This window comes from Copadichromis virginalis, linkage group LG23, assembly GCF_057382275.1.
Source record: "Copadichromis virginalis isolate Kocher_CV1m ecotype Utaka linkage group LG23, C_Virginalis_male_GT1.1, whole genome shotgun sequence".
Lineage (NCBI taxonomy): Eukaryota > Metazoa > Chordata > Actinopteri > Cichliformes > Cichlidae > Copadichromis > Copadichromis virginalis.
Window position 1 is genome coordinate 50,298,153 of NC_140639.1, and position 17,445 is coordinate 50,315,597.

The following is a 17,445-nucleotide window of genomic DNA, read 5'->3' on the forward strand; positions in this document are numbered from 1 at the left end:
TGGACTTCAAATATGTCCATTTCTGTCACACTTCACCTTTAAAAGTGAAGCCATGTGGTTCCTGGAAGGAAAAACACGACTTTTTCAAGTCTTTGTCCTGTTTTTATGAGAAATGTACGACTTTAATGTGAAACATTCAGAGTTTTTTCTCTTGTTGTGTTTGTTTGAAGCTGCTTCCTGTTGGCTTCAGCTGTTTGGAGTTTCCATTTTCTAAACTTCTACATTCTGAACCTTCTTCAGCTCTGAACAGATGATGAAACACTGAATGATTTCAAGCACTTTGTCTAATAAACTTACATCTTTCATTCTTTATACAGATTGTGGGGCTGTGATTTGTCAGAGATCAGCTGTGATTATCTGGCAGCAGCACTGAAGTCCAACCCCTCCCATCTGAGAGAGCTGGACCTGAGTAATGACTCCTGGTTTTCGACCAACAACAAAAAGCTGCAGGATCCAGGAGTGAAGCATCTGTGTGGTTTCCTGGAGAGTCCAGGATGTAAACTTGAAACTCTGAGGTCAGTCAGCATGTTTTAGTTGTGCTGAGATGAATATGATGTGAAAGTTGTGCTGACACTAAACTGCAGACATCAGGCTGATATTATACTGATCCACACTGAGGATCTTCATGGTAAAGTCTGTTTTCTTCTTCTCTGGTTTAGTCCATTGACTGCAGCAGAACAATGTTCACATTTCAAACCTTCAAAGAAGAAGAAAAATCCTCCACTGGAAAATTCACTGTGAAACTCTCAAACTCTTCATTGCACCTTAAAGTCTGTGTGACACTGAAATCCAAAGCAAAATGTGCGTTTGCTTTACAGACAGCAGTCCAACACAAACATACACACATCATCCAAAACACAGTCCAACATCCAAATCTCCTCCACTGCCAGCATGAATGATGGGAAAGAGAAGGAGGAACACTCTGACATTCAGGGTTAGAATGAGTTTCATCAAGCAGACTGTGAAGATCAAAGCTGCATTAGAAAGCTTACATGAATGAATGAGTGGACAGAAGTGGACAGAGATCATCTGAAGCACTTCAAAGGCTTTAAATCAGCACATTTCTCTTTATTCTTTATCAACTCTGTTAGTTTCTCTCAGTTTTCTGTGGAATGAAGCTAACAGCAGGCTAATAAGATGCTGACCAATAGGTTTCTATTAAAGGTTGTAATTTGTATATGAAAAAGTGCTTTGGCTCAGCACGGATCAGCTTACAGGTAGAATACAGCTGCTGGATGGGATTAGCATGTCATAGCTATCTACCAAACTGCTAACTGGGGGATTTCAGGCCATCTATGGATCATTTTTGCTAACTGTTTATTCAGCTTAGGCTCACAGGGCTGCAGCCTGTGCCCTAGCTGTCATAGGGCAAGAGGCGTGGTCCACCTGCACAGGTGAGCAGTCCATCACAGGGCCAACAGAGAGCGACAGAGAAGCACTCCCTCACATCCACACCTACAGCCAATGTAGAAGCACCAATGAACCTAAGCAGCATTTCATTGGACTGTGGGAGAACATCCAACCTCCACAGAAAGGCCCAGCTGACCAACAAGCTTCAACCTACAACCTTCTTGCTCTAAGGCACTAGTGCTAACCACTTTTGCCCATTTCAGCCCAAATCCTGCATCTTCCTGTTTCTGACTCCAGGCCAGCTCCACTAACACTTTCTCATCAGACACTGCCACCTAGTGGAGGAAGTCTTAGTTCCATTTGAAGCTTCAGATTACAGTTAGTTCCTTTACAAAGAGGTGGAGGTGGTGGGGCCACAGCACCATCATCACTGAGTGCCATAGGACACTTAACCTTTGTTTCCATATGCTGGGAACTTCCTGTTGTTCCAAGGAGGACTGGAAAATGTGTGAAAATCTCCCAGTCAGTTCCTCACAGCACACTTCAATCATTTCCCTCCCACAGCATCAGGACCAGGGCTTTTTCTCTCTTTGGTCCCACTAAGAGATTTCCACACAAACACCTCATCAGTGGGACTCTCAGAGCTACCAGCCCTTTGCTACAATCACAAAGCTCTTCATTGAAATCAATGATATCAAAGCTGGAATCAAATGAGTCCAAGTCTTCTGCTGATTCAGCATCACATTCATCTTTGCTCCTTGTTCTGCATCCCCACCATGGACTTCATTCCTTTCCAAGCCAGCCTTGAGTGTCCTTTATTCAGCTCATCCTCTGCTTTACTTTTACACCTGATTTTAGCTGCTTTATCTCTCTTTCAACAGGTTTCTGTGCCTCAATCTTTTTCTTCTCTCCCTCATAACAAGACAGCTTCTTCTGCCTGAGAACATGTTGGAGTGATTTACTAATCCAGGGCTGCTTATTGGGGAAAATACTTCCTGTTTCCAAAGTAATCCCCATTTTTCCCAGAAAGAAATGTCAGTAGAAATCGATGATCTAAGTGAGAACATGAGCCTTTAAAAAGTCCCAGTGGGTGCAGTCAAAGCAGTCCCTCAGTCCCAGTATAGAGTCTTTGGTCCAGACTGGAACAGCTGTGTGCCCAGTTTGAGCTCTCTTCAGTGCTGTGACCTGACAGACCCAGAGGGGCCATCACATCACATTTAGAAGCTCCCCTGATGGAGCCACAACACATGTCCAATACTTAGTCTGTCTTGTTGGACCAACTGGAAGAAATGATTCAAGGACTTAGTCACAGAACAGAGATTCAAATCTCCAAAATCCAACTGGCTGCATCAGGACATATAGTCTGAAACTCTGCACAGTTTCCTGTTTGAAGCTGCTTCCTGTTGGCTTCAGCTGTTTGGAGTTTCCATTTTCTAAACTTCTACATTCTGAACCTTCTTCAGCTCTGAACAGATGATGAAACACTGAATGATTTCAAGCACTTTGTCTAATAAACTTACATCTTTCATTCTTTATACAGATTGATGGACTGTGGTTTGTCAAAGATCAGCTGTGATTATCTGGCAGCAGCACTGAAGTCCAACCCCTCCCATCTGAGATTGCTCAACCTGGACTTTAACAACCTGAAGGATCCAGATGTGAAGCAGCTGTCTGATCTTCAGAAGAGTCCAGACTACAGACTGGAGACTCTGAGGTCAGTAGAGTGATGGAGTGAGTGGGTGGTGCTGTCAGCAGTATTGTACTAAACACAGTCAGTATGAAACAAAGATCCAGTGTTTCCTGTAAAGCTGCAGCTTCTCAGTGAAGCTGTGAGAGGAGAACGGTGACAGGCTTCAGGATTGGACACAAACACTTCCTGTTTCTCACCTTTATGGTCACCGTAGTAACGGCTGACACGCTCTGATCAAACACTGTCAACAGCCAATCAGCTCTCTGAACAAAGCAGCACGCAGACCAATGACTGCATTGATTTCCAAGTTTAAAGCAGTGAAGAACACAGTCTGTAGGTGAGGAAGAATTTAGTGAGAGCAGATGTTTGGATGGAATTCCTCCAGTTAACAGCTGGAACCGTCCATCTGGATTGTTGGGCTTGTTGTTGGGGTTCCTACAGAGCTCAGAGTGGACACACCAAGGTTCTTCTAATGAATGAAAGTCCAAACTCAAACTAGGAGGGAAAAACATTTTCAGCAACTTCAATAAAAATCCAAAGATTAGAAAAAGTGAAGCAACAATGAGTCCTAGTACAGTCCCAGCACTGACGTCCCTGCTGCTCTTTATACTGGATGTGCTGCATCACTGACTGACAGCTGATGAAGAGTCTCTGGAAACACTCGTTTATCTCCTCTGCTCTTCCTCCTTCTCTCTGCAGGTGGAGGTGATGATGGTAAACAGGACGGTGTGTGTGCTGAGAGAGGAGCAGCTGTGTCCTGATGATCCAGAGAGGTTGAAGCAGCAGCAGCTTGTGTGTAGAGACGCTCTGACTGGGCCATGTTACTGGGAGGTGGAGAGGAGAGCTTCATCCAGCAGTGACTGACAGAGGAATGAAGTGCAGATGACTGTCAGTGCTGCAGAGTGAACTGCTCTGAGAACAGCTCCACTGTCAGACACAATGTAGAGTCCAGCATCAGCCCTGTGTGTCCCTCTGGATCTGACAGAGGATCATCAGTGTATCTGGACTGCTCTGCTGCTGCTCTGTCCTTCTACAGTCTCTGCACAGTCTCTGTCTCACTCTGGAAAGATTTTACAACTTGTTGTAATTACAGAACGTTAATATAATATTCAAACATGTGATCTTCTCTTTATTTCTGAATCTTTACCAAATAAAGAAAAACCAAACTAACAAACAGAAGCTGTCGTGTCCTTTTTCACCACATCTGTGAATCTTTTCTGTGTTTTTCCTCTTTTCCTCCTTCCTGCAGCTCCATCTTCATCATTCTGTGTCCAGTATATGTGAACACGTCCAAAGCATCTGAGCCTCATGTTACCCGTTTGTGTGAGTTACGCCTGTCGTTGTGTTGTGGTGTATAAATAAGGGGCAGGAGACAGCGCTGGATCTCTGAGTTCTTTACTCTCAATTTCTGCAACATCTGCAATATCTAGAAATGCAAACCTGTGAGCTGTGTGTGTTGTGCGTCTGCTCGGCCACCTCTCCTCCGGCCGTGCTGGAAGCAGCTGTGCGTTTGACAGTTTTATCGACTCGACAATAATCGAACAAATTAAATGTTCAAAAATATCAACTTAAGCACTTCAAAGTCAACAAAAAGCTTAAAACAATGAAATAATATTTCACTGACAAAACAACAGCTCATAAGAACGATACACAAAATAATACAGAAACAAACAAATAAAAGTTATTAACCAGGATCCATGTTTTTGTCACAAACACTGAATCAGCTGATTCACTCTTTATGTTTCTGAGTTTGTTTTGTGATTATAGTTCTGGTTTCTGTTTCTGTGTCTTCACTGTGTCCCACGTCTCCTTACTTTGGACTCTGTGTTATATTTCCTGTTTTACTTTGACAGTCCTGTGTTACTGTTTCCTGTCTCGTGTGTGTAATTGGTCCCAGCTGTGTTTCCCTCCTGCCTCCCGTTCCCTGATTACTAAACTGCGTCCACGCCGCCGGCGCTCCTCTCCACAGCTGGATTCCAGGATTTCAGAGCATCCAGCTGTGGTGAGTGATGGAGACACTTTCTCTGCTCCCTCAGTAATCAGGACAGTTTATTGAACATCAGAGGACATAAAGGACTGTTTTTCACCTGCCCGTTCTGAACCTGGACATTAAAGACTGCTGGCTTCAAGGACATTAATCCCAGTGTCAGCCAGCCAATAACAGCCTGTGTTTTTCAGCTCTTTAGGAGTCAGAAATGAGAAAGACACAGACTGCTAACCTCTCCCTGCAGGAAATAAGCTCCGCCTCTTCCTGTCCTGTATATGAGTGATTCTGACATGAGACACAATGAGTTTCCTGTTTATTGTGACTTAAAGCGAGCAGCAAAGACACTAAACTGTGTGTTTCCAGCTGAAGCTGCTTTTTGTGTTGCTCCCACAATCCTGTCTGAAACAGTCAGTGAGGAAAACTCAATGTGACTTCAGAGTGACAGAGGTAAGCGACTCATGTTGTAACTGACGTCAGACGCCGGAGATTTTGGCGGAAAATTAAAGCGAATGGTAGTTTAGAATTGAACAAATTCCTTTAAGCTTCAGTATTACCAAATACACTTATCAATAGTCTTCTAACTAACAATATTTGTCTAAATCATCTCCAACACCCTGGAGAACAACGGGGAGAGTTTAGAGGCTCTCCAAGATTACATTGATCAGTGCTTCCAGGATCTTGTGATGAAGAAGGCTCAGAGTGCAAAAACTTCATCAAAACCCACCTGAAGCTGCTGGAGGACACGGTGAAGAACATCGCCTTTGATAGAGTGCATCGCATCGGCCCCATGCGGGCTGCGACCGGGAGACCACGTCCTACTGTGGCCAAGTTCGGCCACTTCAAACAAAAGGAACAGGTGAAAAGTCTCCGTGTCCATCGGTGTGTCTCCACGTCTCTCTGTCTTCTTCGTGTCATCTCTGTGTTTCCCTGCTGCCCTCATGTTTTCTGCTTTGTCTGTTAGTTCTTCCCAGTTTAGGTTGATGTTCGCTTCTTCCCTCACCTTTGTAATTTTCACTGTAAATAAATCTCCACTCGCATCTCCACCGCCGTCTGCATCTTGGTCCTCATTCACTCCACCACACGACTGCTGCCCCAGCCGTGACAACTTTTGATGTTTCCTCTACATTCACTTTTAAAAATTATTTACTTTGCCTTGTTTGGTATCATTTGGTATCAGATGGCCGACTTCTAAATGGTCACCATGGTCACCACCGAACTTGAGGAGTTTGCCCCCTCACATATACTAATGTGCCACAAACAGGACTTTAACATCACCAACCATTCCTATGTTATTACGGTGTATCCATATAACTGGCCCACCCTGTACAGTTATGCTTTCATGTTGACATACTGTATTAACACAATTCAGGGAGGATTCTAGGATCAGAGCTTCGGGGGGCTGAGCACCCAGAGAGCTGCCCAGCCAGCCAAGATACACTTTACTCGTCACAATGAGACTTCTTCACCGTCTCTGTCGGTCCCTGCATCCTCCCTGTCCTCATGTTGTCTTCGCCTTTTACCATCTCTGTGCAAGTCTGCAAATTTCTTTATTAAATCAAAAGATTCTTAAATTCATTAAGTCTCTCTGTGCCTGGGTCCTCGTCACAAAACATGACATCACTGTTTTGTACTTTTTAACAATTTAATCCCACATTTGTGAAAGAAAAGCAAAACACTTTTTTGAAAAGTCTGTAACAAAACCATCAATTCTGATCAAGGTTATTTAAATGCTGCCAAAGAAGAATGGATTGGAATAAAAAAAATACATATCCTAACCTTAATTACTGGAGGAGAATAATGAATGATGCTCACAGTGAGTAAGAAGTAAACTGAGTGCATATTTTGGACAGAGATTCACTTTTAATGTGTTTGTATAATATAATACAGATGCATAAAAACACTCCTGAAACAGAATAAATTATTACAAATAAATTATTACAAAATATTAAAAAATATTATGGATACTTTTGTTGTTAAAATGTTACCTCTCAACCAAGTTCTGCCTTTTATATTTTTAGTAGTAGTGTGTCACACAAACAGGAAATATTGTCAAAAAAAGTAAGTAAGTGCTGAAGCACCCCCAAAAATGAACCAAAGCACCCGAAAAATTAACCAAAGCACCCCAAAAATGAACCAAAGCACCCCAAAAATGAACCAAAGCACCCCAAAAATGAACCAAAGCACCCCAAAAATGGGCTAAAATCGCCCCTGTTAACAAATAATAGCCCAACAGTCACTTTTATGCTTACTGTAGCTGTTAGCTAAAAACACTAATTTAGCCTAGTTTGCCCTGAATTCAGCTTTGACAGACATGATCGACTGTTTCCAGTAGAATTCCTCGTTGTCATCTTGTTCCCTCTCAGAGCCCCGTATGCTTGCAGAGACCCCTACAGTAGGGAAATGTGCCAAAGAACGTCCAAAACATTGCATTTTAGGTTTATTTATGCCTTACACACAATCCCAACTCTTTAGCTAACTTAACAACTTTGGCTAAAGTCTATAGTTAGTCTTACTCGTTTGTACAACATTACTGGATCGCCACTGTTTGAAATGATATGACATATGACTCTCACTGAAACAGCAAACTTTGTAGAAAACAACACTTCTGATTCTCTATCTAGCTGTTTGGTCACAGCTGTAGATTACATTATAAGTGGTTGTTCACTCTTGTCAATAATTACATTTCTAAATTCTATTTGTGCAGTTACATGTAAACAAAGTCCAATATTGTATCTAAATGATTGTGTTATGGTGGGACAGTTTCCAATTTTGTTGTATTATTGCACTAGGTATGACTGTGCAAGAGTTATCTTATCTTCCTTGCTTGCACCACACTCTTTGCAGAAATGGTGCACAGCAGCACTGCATCATGTTATTGTGTTGTATAATATACCAGAACTAATACAAAGCAACATCCATGTACACTATAGGTCCATGCCAATGTGCCCAAATGGGACCTCCATAAATGGTAACGGGCACAAAGGCACTTTAAGACCAGTGGGCACACCGTCGGTGCACATCCGCTCGGATGCTTTTTTCTATTCATTTATTTCCCTGTTTATTTATCGATGCACAAAAGCAATTATCTCAGAGACACCATCCTCTTAACAGAGACTCAAATCAGGAACCTGCAGATTATTAGTCAGCAGCTTTAACTTCCTGTCTTTGTCTCACTAAACCTTCCAGGTGGAAACTTGAGCTGCCCACTCAAGCACAGTAGGCTTTAACTGGCTCTGCTCAAGTCACTTCAGTATCTGAGAAACTGTCTCGATGCATGCCAAAGAACACTTTGACAATACGCTTGTGTTGAGTCAAATCCACCACAAGCATATTCTATGGCAGTTTAATTCCACTCCACATAAAAATAGTCACGTATTATTTCCCCCCACCACACTTCCTGCCAGTAGCTGGTGCCCCCACCCACAGTGCATTAGTGGTTCTCTGTGTTTAGTGGCTCACTCTGGGCGGCTGCTCGGTGGGGCCCGGCCCCCTGGCTCTGTTGGGCCTGTGCTGCGGGTGGGGTGCCCTCAGGTCTCGGCCCTCTGGGCCCATTTACTGCTCAGTAACATTTAATATCTATTATTTACTACTACTTACTAGCCTACTTACTGCATATTATTGGTTGTTGCTGTGGGTTCCCCACTGTGTTGGTTTTTCCTTGTGTTTTTCAGCAGATGATGAAATAGATTTTCAGTATTTTTTCTCTCTTCCTCTCCATCTATTTCTCTTCTTCTCTGTTTTTCCCTCTTCTTCTGTTAACTTTCTCCCCAGCTTATCTTTTTTCTTCTTTCCTGACCCCCGTTCTGATTCTAATGACTCAAAATAAAGTAAAATCATCATCAAATATGACTATCAAGTGGACCAGTATAGCAAAAACCATAATGGTGGCAGAGGCCACAGAGCCAAGTGGAGGATTTTCAACGTTCAAACCAGATAAAAAACAGAAATTAAATGGTGTTAAAAGCCATGAATTAAGGCAATTCATTCACAACATAATTACAAGTTTTACTGGACGTTAATATTTTTCTCTTTTTTCAGTGCAAAACAAACTAACAGTACACATGATGCTGGCAAGTTAAAATGTCAGTGTCTTTTATAGATAGCATGTCTAGCATCATAGTTTTATAGATCACGTAGTCAGGGTAAAAACTCCATCTCTGATTATTATTGTACATGACTGTGACATGCAGCGGCCTCAGCATCATGATGAAGGCGACCGGAGGAGATAGTTTGGTAGACATCGATGTTTTGCCGATGAAGGCTCATGTAGCGGTCCTCTTTGTCCTAAACAACAATTTACACTGTCATTTACATTTAATTAAAGTGCAGCTTAAAACACAGACATAATGCACTGCAGCCTCGGCACAATTAAGTGTAAAACAGAACTATGGAAAACTCACAAACATCTGGCGAGTTTCAGATCCTGTTAAGTTAGTTAGACCTGATCTGTTTTCTCTGTTAGGATAAAAACATCAGAGGTCATGGGGTGAAAAATACCTCAAAAACAAGCTATGTCTACAACTAATGTGTGGTGTTTTAAAAGAACCTATGAGATACTTTGAACACCACAGTGGCTGCTGTATGCAGTAATGTGCTCAAGTGATTTCAAAGGGTCATTTCATGAGTTTAAGTGCGTCAGTAAAAGTTTTCACCTGCGAGGATTTCTCCTCAGGCTGTAACCACAGGTTATCACAGCCACACTGATGAGTGAAGCAGCAGCAGAAATGATGGGAACTGTAGCCATGAACTTCATGCCAGAAGAATCTCCATCGTCTGTTGAATGTTGCCACACACACACAAAAAAACTTCATTTTGAAAACATGAAAAGTCACGAAATTTGCATTAGCCTGTTATATTAAAGTGGAAAACATGTTTATCTTTTCATTACATTAGAGTTACAATTGCATCATTCAAACACTTCACTGATGAAATAACACCAAAGTTGTGATTGGAGCAGTTTTATAATGAAATTTTAAAAAATTAGCCAGAAGAAGAGCTTAAAAACATTCCAGATGTTCATCTCCTGACTGAAACCTTTCATTAATCCGCTGCAGGCGGGAATGACGACCTCAAACCATGTATGACAGAAAAGAAAGTGTTAACGCAGTTCCAAACATCCACCTTGAATCTGCGGTGTGGGTATAAATAGAAAATGTTTTTACCTCTCACAGTCACACTGAGATGGAGAACATACAATCCACCACGAAATCCACACTCACAGGTGTAGTTCCCACTGTCTTCAGATGTTAAGTTGAGCAGGTGGAGAAACACAGTCTCATTTTCTTTGATCAGTGTGAACCTGGAGTCACAGCCATGAATAAAGCCTCGGTCGTAACGATAGAGCAGACGACGCTGTTCTCCTCGGCTCCTCTCTGTGCTGATCTCACACAGTATCATCACAGTAATATTCAGAGTTGTTTTGCTGCATATTTGAGTGGAATCGGGTTTCTTTCCAATTGTCTTCACAAGAGTCTCTATAAATTGTTCCAGTTAAAATGAAACAAAATCGGGATTATAGTTTCTATATATTTGTTGTTGTGGGAAAATCAATCACATATATTATTTCACTAACCTAACTAAAGCTTTCTTCTTAAACACCTGGCTTTACAGCTTTTCTTTTTTAATTATATATATTTACCTTCACTGCTAAAAACCACAAGCAGAAGCAGGAGAAAGCAGAGTTTCCGTGCAGTCATGCTGGTGAGGAAGTAACTGTGGCTGACAGTGTGAGGTAGACTATAGTGAAAGCAGGAAGACTTGCACCCTCCTTATTTCACCTCTTGTGTCTACACTGAAACTTTTACTATGTCTAAAATAGAAGTGCATAAAAGTGGAAGGACAGTAGAAGGTAAACCACCAACATTGTTTAAGCCAGACTGATCTCTCTGTTTATCTGGATGGACATTGTGTTCAAATTATGATGAGATGTTTGTTCAAAAACAAAACTAGTCTGATACAAAGAGTCATGTTTGCCACAGTTTATTGTGTTTGTATTGTATTAAATCTGAGAGCCTGAGTTGGAGTATTATGACTGAATGGTCTCCATTACTGGGAAACAACTATCCAGTGTGAAAAGATGGACGTTTATTATAATATATGAATATTATTATATTAGTATGTCACCTAAAGTTTTATATACTTTAAAATGTTTCATAGAGCTTTATTATCCACTCCCACAGTTCCTGTGCTTCTTGCTGAGCGTGTCTTGTTGTCGTGTTGATGGTTCACTGAGATGAGAGTCTGGTAGGAATCACTCGATGGCTGCTGAAGGTTTGTATAGGGCTGATCTGGCTCATCGTCATCCTTTAGAAAAGTGAAATATTTTAGGTATTAATCAAGTTCAACCCGGTCTACCCACACACTCTATTGATCTTTAAATCTCTCCATCTGTTGCCTGGATTATTTAATGTTTCTGCTCATTTCTGTAAGAGCTTCTTCACAAAATAAAGGACACTGAAGTTGGCACTAATAGTATTATAACACTAATCTGTAATTATCTATATAAGTAACATCCTAAAACATAAATGTACATGTTTTACCAAGTCTGCCAGAGCTCATATTATATTTTTACATGCTGTAGTGCCATTTTTGGGAGCATTTCAAGTTGATATACATCAATACAACCATTATAGCCCAAATTCTAATAATATGTCTGCATTAAGTGCACAGTAATTACATAAATTGCAAAAAAAGATGCAATAAACTACCAAAAAATTGAAAATCGTTTTTGTTTTTGAACATATATTTCTAGTTAGAGAAATTTAAGAGGCTTATCTCTCAAAACTGTAAATACAAAATAGTTGCACAAAATAGTTTCCCACCACAGGAAATTTATTTTGAGTGTCTTCATAGTTTTATTTCTGAAATACACCAATTTTTATATAATGCAGGAAAAACAAAAATAAATATTATAATGCAAAATTAATCATCAAAATAAACTATTTCCAGCAGTGCAATTTGAGTTCTAAGCATCCCAGAAACGACACAGAAAGTCATAAAGTCAAACATAACTTTTAAAAACACCAGTATAGGCTCATAAGGCCCTGATGGTAAAAAACTACATTTCTGCAAACTTTTAACTAGCTGCTGTAGATCGTAGCAATAAATTGCTCACCAAACCGTTGGGATTTTCAGGTACAGACACTCCAGATGTTCCTGACCTTAAGCAGCCACGCTGATAAGAAAGGATGTCAGCATTAGTGTAACACTATTCACATTCAAACAGAGAAAAATCAAGTAAGAACATCTACATTTATATTATCTTCTCTCTTAATAATGATAATTATTTTTGGAAGGATAAAAAGTGTTCATTCTAGACATGATGTTTAACATACACCGAATTCTCACTTATTGAAATGTGATGTTTCCTTTTACTTTCTCTACATCTATATCATCTTTGAATTACTGCAGCAAAAATAGTCTCACCCATTACTTTTCCTCCAGTAGATAAATCCCACGATAACTCCAGTTATAAAGATGATCACAACACCGGGCAGATAAACGGAAAAAGATTTGTCTGCTGAAGTGTGGGCCTCGTTTGTGTCTAAATCATTGAAAAGATGCATTTGTCAGTAAAATCATTTACTTTCATTTCCTGGAAATCAAAACACAAATCAAACACAGTTTACGTCTACTGAAACTCTGAGTGAAGTAATGAAACCCCAGTTTTATAACCACAGAGCTTTAAATATTGTCACTGTGCTCTTTTCTTTTGTCTTCTTCTTCTTCTTTTGCATCTTTTCTGAATATTACTATGAACTGAAATTGGTCCAACTGCTTATATACATTCACTGGCCACTTTATGAGGTATACTTGTTCAGGGTGTAACACAAATATTTCAGTGTTCATTTCATTTGTCAATCACATGTCAGCTTCATCTTCCTGGTTAAATAAAGGTTAATAAAATAATAAAATGTCAGCAAATCAATGCTCAAACAGAGCAACATGGCACATGTTACTGGTCCCAGTGCTTCACAAACTGCTGATCTGCTGGGATTTTCCCACACAATCATCTCTGTTCACAGACAATGGTCTGAAAAATAGAAAATATCCAGTGAGCTGTGATTCTCTGGGTAAAAATGCTGTTTACACATCAAACCTTGAGGCAGAGCGGACCACACTGGATATCACTGCTGTCCTCTAACAACAGCAAGCTGAGGCTACAGTTTGCAAGTCTGGACAACAGAAGACTAAAAAAACGATGCCTTGCCCGATGAGTTGATTTCTAACAGTTCAGACTGCTGGTGGTGTAATGCTCTGTGGGGGATTTTCTTTGCAAACTTTGGACCCTGTAGTAACCACTGAGCATCATTTAAACACCACAGCCTGCCTGAAGGTTGTTGCTGACCACATTCATGTCTTTATGCCCAAAAAATACCCATCGTCTGATGGCTGCTTCCAGCAGGATACCACACCATGTCACGGCGCTCAAATCATGTACGGCCTGCGCAGTCACCAGATCTCAATCCAGCAGAGCACCTTTGGGATGTGGTGGAACGGAAAGTTTGCTTCAAGTAAGAGCAGCTGACGAATCTGCAGCAACTGTGTGATGATGTAATTTCAATATGTCTTGAGAATCTTTGAGGAATGTTTTTAGCGCCTTGTTGTGCCACAAAAAATGAAGACATGTTTGATGGCTGAAGGTGGTCCAACTCGGTTCAAAGATGTACCTGATAAATGAGTCAGTGAGAGTATTTAAACTGCTGTAAGTGAAAATAAGAAGAAAAGAAATGAACAAATTACAAGAATAAAAAACACATAAGCAGGTCAATACAATGCTGACACAGTGCTGAATAACTGTGTCCAATAAAGAAACCAAAATGCATTTACCTTCCACAGTGACACTGATATGGACAATATATGTCCCTTCAGTGTTTGTACACTCACAGGTGAAGTTCCCACTATCAGCTGGTGTTAAACTGGTCAGCTCCAGAAAGGCAGTCTGATTTTCTTTTGTTATTGAGAACCTGGGGTCACATTCCTGAGTAACGTTCTCTCCGTGTCGATACAGCAGATGACACTCTCCTCCTGTGTCCCTCTGTCTTTTGATCTTACAGATAATCAAAACAATAGTAGTCTGACTTTCCTTGTTGCAAATCCGAGTGACATCGTGTTCTCTCCTGACTGTCTTCACAACAGTCTCTGTAAACAGGGACAGCAAAATACGGTAAATACAAGATTCAGCCTGTGTCAGAGAGGACTTTAGTTTCTATATTTTGTGAATGTTAAACCATCTTTTTAATCCCATAATAATGTGTTTAGTTTAAACTAAAAGCAAGGAGGTTATAAATTTAAAAATATTAATAATGCATAATGAAAATAGTTTCCTTGTATTACCTTCAGCATCATGGGACACAGCTAGTGGTAACAGCAAAATCAAGCAAAGTTTTGATACGTCCATGCTTGTTAACATGTCTGTGAGCCACCGACAGTGAAGAGGAAGATGTGCGGAAAGAAACAAGCTGAAGCTTTCCTGGCTAAGCAGACGTCAGACTGTTGCCCTTCACGGGGCAAGTGTGAAATGATGTAAAAAGGAAGTGTACTGACAGGACTTTCATATTAAAAGGCTGTAAAGTTGAAACACTGTGCGAGCTCCCACACAAAAAGAAAACAAGCTAATTTTTCTTTATCACAGAGGAATTATTACACTGCTAACTGTCATGTTCGCTGAAACTGAAGGATGGATAATATTGTAAAAGTAACAACAAAACTACCATTTATCATAACATTATAAGCATTTTAAACTAAAATAGCGTGTTACGTCATCAAACCGCTTCATCCAATCACTCAGATACTTACAAAGTTGATGATGAAGATGAGCATAAAATGAATAAAACTGACATGCTTGCATTTGTTGTGTAGTGCAACAGGTGTATGTGGCTGAGGGATTCCCATGATGCAATGCGTATTTCTTCTTCAGTCACCTTTCCTACTCACTGTGTGTTAATGCAGCTCTCTGCATTGAATCATACCTGTTATTAACCTCTGTCTCTCTTCCACAGCGTGTCTTTATCCTGTCTTCCTTCTCTCATCCCAACCAGTCGCAGCAGATGGCCCCGCCCCTCCCTGAGCCTGGTTCTGCTGGAGGTTTCTTCCTGTTAAAAGGGAGTTTTTCCTTCCCACTGTCTCCAGACTGCTCACTCATAGGGAGTCATATGATTGTTGGGCTTTTTCTCTGTATGTATTATTGTAGGGTCTGCCTTATAATATTGTTGTGATTTGTCGCTGAGAAAATAAAATTGAATTGAAAATTGAATTGTGAAGGCCACACCAGAAGCCACACAATTGGGAAGTCAGTAACGTCAGACACCAGCATCTTTATTTTAATTTTAATGCACATTTCCACAAACATAAATAACGACACATGTCCCATAAACTATTTCTGGTTAATGTTTTACTGGTGCTGGAGGTCTGTTGGACTGCTGAGGGTAACTGGAGAGAAAATGATGTGTTTTTTTCATTGGACATTAAGGCGTCTGGGAAGGGATCTCAGACCATTTACATCCTGGGCCATCTGACCTCAGGAAATCACATGATAAGGTGGGGCCAGGTTTCACAATGAGCTCACCCGAAACCCTGGCTGATTAGGACCCACACCCGCTTTCACACCTTGGCTCATGTGATTAGGTAGAGGATCATCAGGGGTCCTTTGTCCCTCTTTGGGGGGAAACTCCCACTGGTTTTAAGTCTGGGACTCCCCACCATTGACCCTTAGAACTGAAGAAGCTTCTCGAATGAGAGGTGAAACGTCTTCAAGCAACTCAAGAAGTCCAGACGCTTTTCTTTGCAAGCTCCTTAGACTATGATGACCTGGATGACTGAGAACCTTCACAGACTTAAGTATTAAATTAATAGTTGGTTTTCATTCTTTGTTTTTAGATATTTTATTTTCTATTCTTATCCCCTCGTGTATTTAACTGGCCAGTTCAGTCCAATTTACTTTGGGAAATATTTAATCTGAGGTAGGGTTGCACCGATACCGGTATCTGGTATCGGCCTCGATACCACATTTTCTAAAGTACTCGTGAAAAGTTCCCGATACCGAGGACTGATACCACGGTCTGAGACCTGTCTATATTTGAGCGGCATGTAAGGGGTTAATCACAGGCGCCGAGTGCCCGCCCCACAGGCCCCGGCTGCATCTCAGAGCTGGGAGAAGGCGAGGCGAGACAAGTCAGCCGTGTGGAACTATTTCAAAGTGAACGAAGACACGAAAACAAAGGCGGACTGCAAATTGTGCTCATCGAAATTGTCCAGAGGAGGCTCTAAAGGTAGCGCATTTAACACAAGTAATTTAATCAAGCACCTAAAATCCCAACACGACAACGAGTACAAAGAGTTTGCCCACGCTTATTTACCCACGCTTATTAGCACAGAGGAGCATAGCTGATGCTAAAGCAGTGGGACGGAAAATAGTTGGGCATTTTAAACATTCCGCCTTAGCCTACTCCCGCCTCGAGGACATTCAGGGACAGCTCAACCAGCCAATAAAGAGACTGCAGCAGGACATACAGACACGCTGGAAGAGCACGTATTACATGACATCAGTCCTATTTTTCCACATATTAATACATTTATGAATTTTGTGCAGGTATAAAGATCGCTTCTTCTCCAACAACACTGCTCCAGAGGCCAAGCTGCACCTGAAGCAGGAGCTTCTAGAGGTGAGGCAGAGGGGAGTCGGGCAGAAGCTGCAGAACCTCCTGCTAAACTGTTCCTCAAGGCCCAGGCTGCCGCTGGCAGCAGGTGCTGCCATTGAGCTCGACACGTACCTCGGAGAGGCCCCAAGCCCTCGTGAAGACAGTCCTCTGAAGTACTGGGGTGTCAACAAAATCAGGTTCCCCACTTTGGCTAAAATAGCCTGTAAATAGCTCTCAGCCCCATGTAGCAGTGTGGACAGTGAAAGGCTTTTTAGCTCAGTGTCACACATTATAGATGAAAACAGAAACAGTCTGACTGCTGATGATGCAGAAAAGCTACTTTTCTTAAAAAACCCTGCCACTCACTGTTTCTCTCCATTTAGTGAGTCATCTTAGACTTGATGTTAATACCTACCTCAGCTGCACTGACTGCCACAGTTCTATGTCAGTGGATGTTGTTAGTTTATTCACATATTGTGCACTAAATGGCAAAGATGTTTATTAATGCCCCTTGTGTTGTCCAAAGCGGCAGAGTTTAAAATAAACTGAAAAATACTTGAGTTGCACTGTCACTGTTTAAATTTTTTTTATAATTATTTATTCTGTAATATGTTGCATACAACATGCTTTTATTTTAAATAAATGTTCTTAATTCCAAACCAGTCCCTTGTTTGTTTGTTGTTAAATTATAGGACTAAAGCTGTTACCTGTAAATTTAAATCATGTTTTTATTAAGTACTCGGTATCGGCGAGTACTGAAATGCAAGCACTCGTACTTG

The 17,445-nt window shown here is 41.1% G+C and overlaps 1 protein-coding gene across 1 annotated transcript in view; it reads left to right on the top strand.

Moving 5' to 3' along the window:
• The window catches only part of LOC146682070 (NACHT, LRR and PYD domains-containing protein 12-like), a 233,528-nt gene that overhangs the window by 9,967 nt on the left and 206,116 nt on the right, over window positions 1–17,445 (top strand). The window contains exons 4-5 of the mRNA XM_085448817.1: window positions 318–515; window positions 2,891–3,064. Of these exons, the coding sequence (XP_085304943.1) occupies window positions 318–515; window positions 2,891–3,064 (372 nt within the window). The remainder of the gene's footprint in view (window positions 1–317; window positions 516–2,890; window positions 3,065–17,445) is intronic.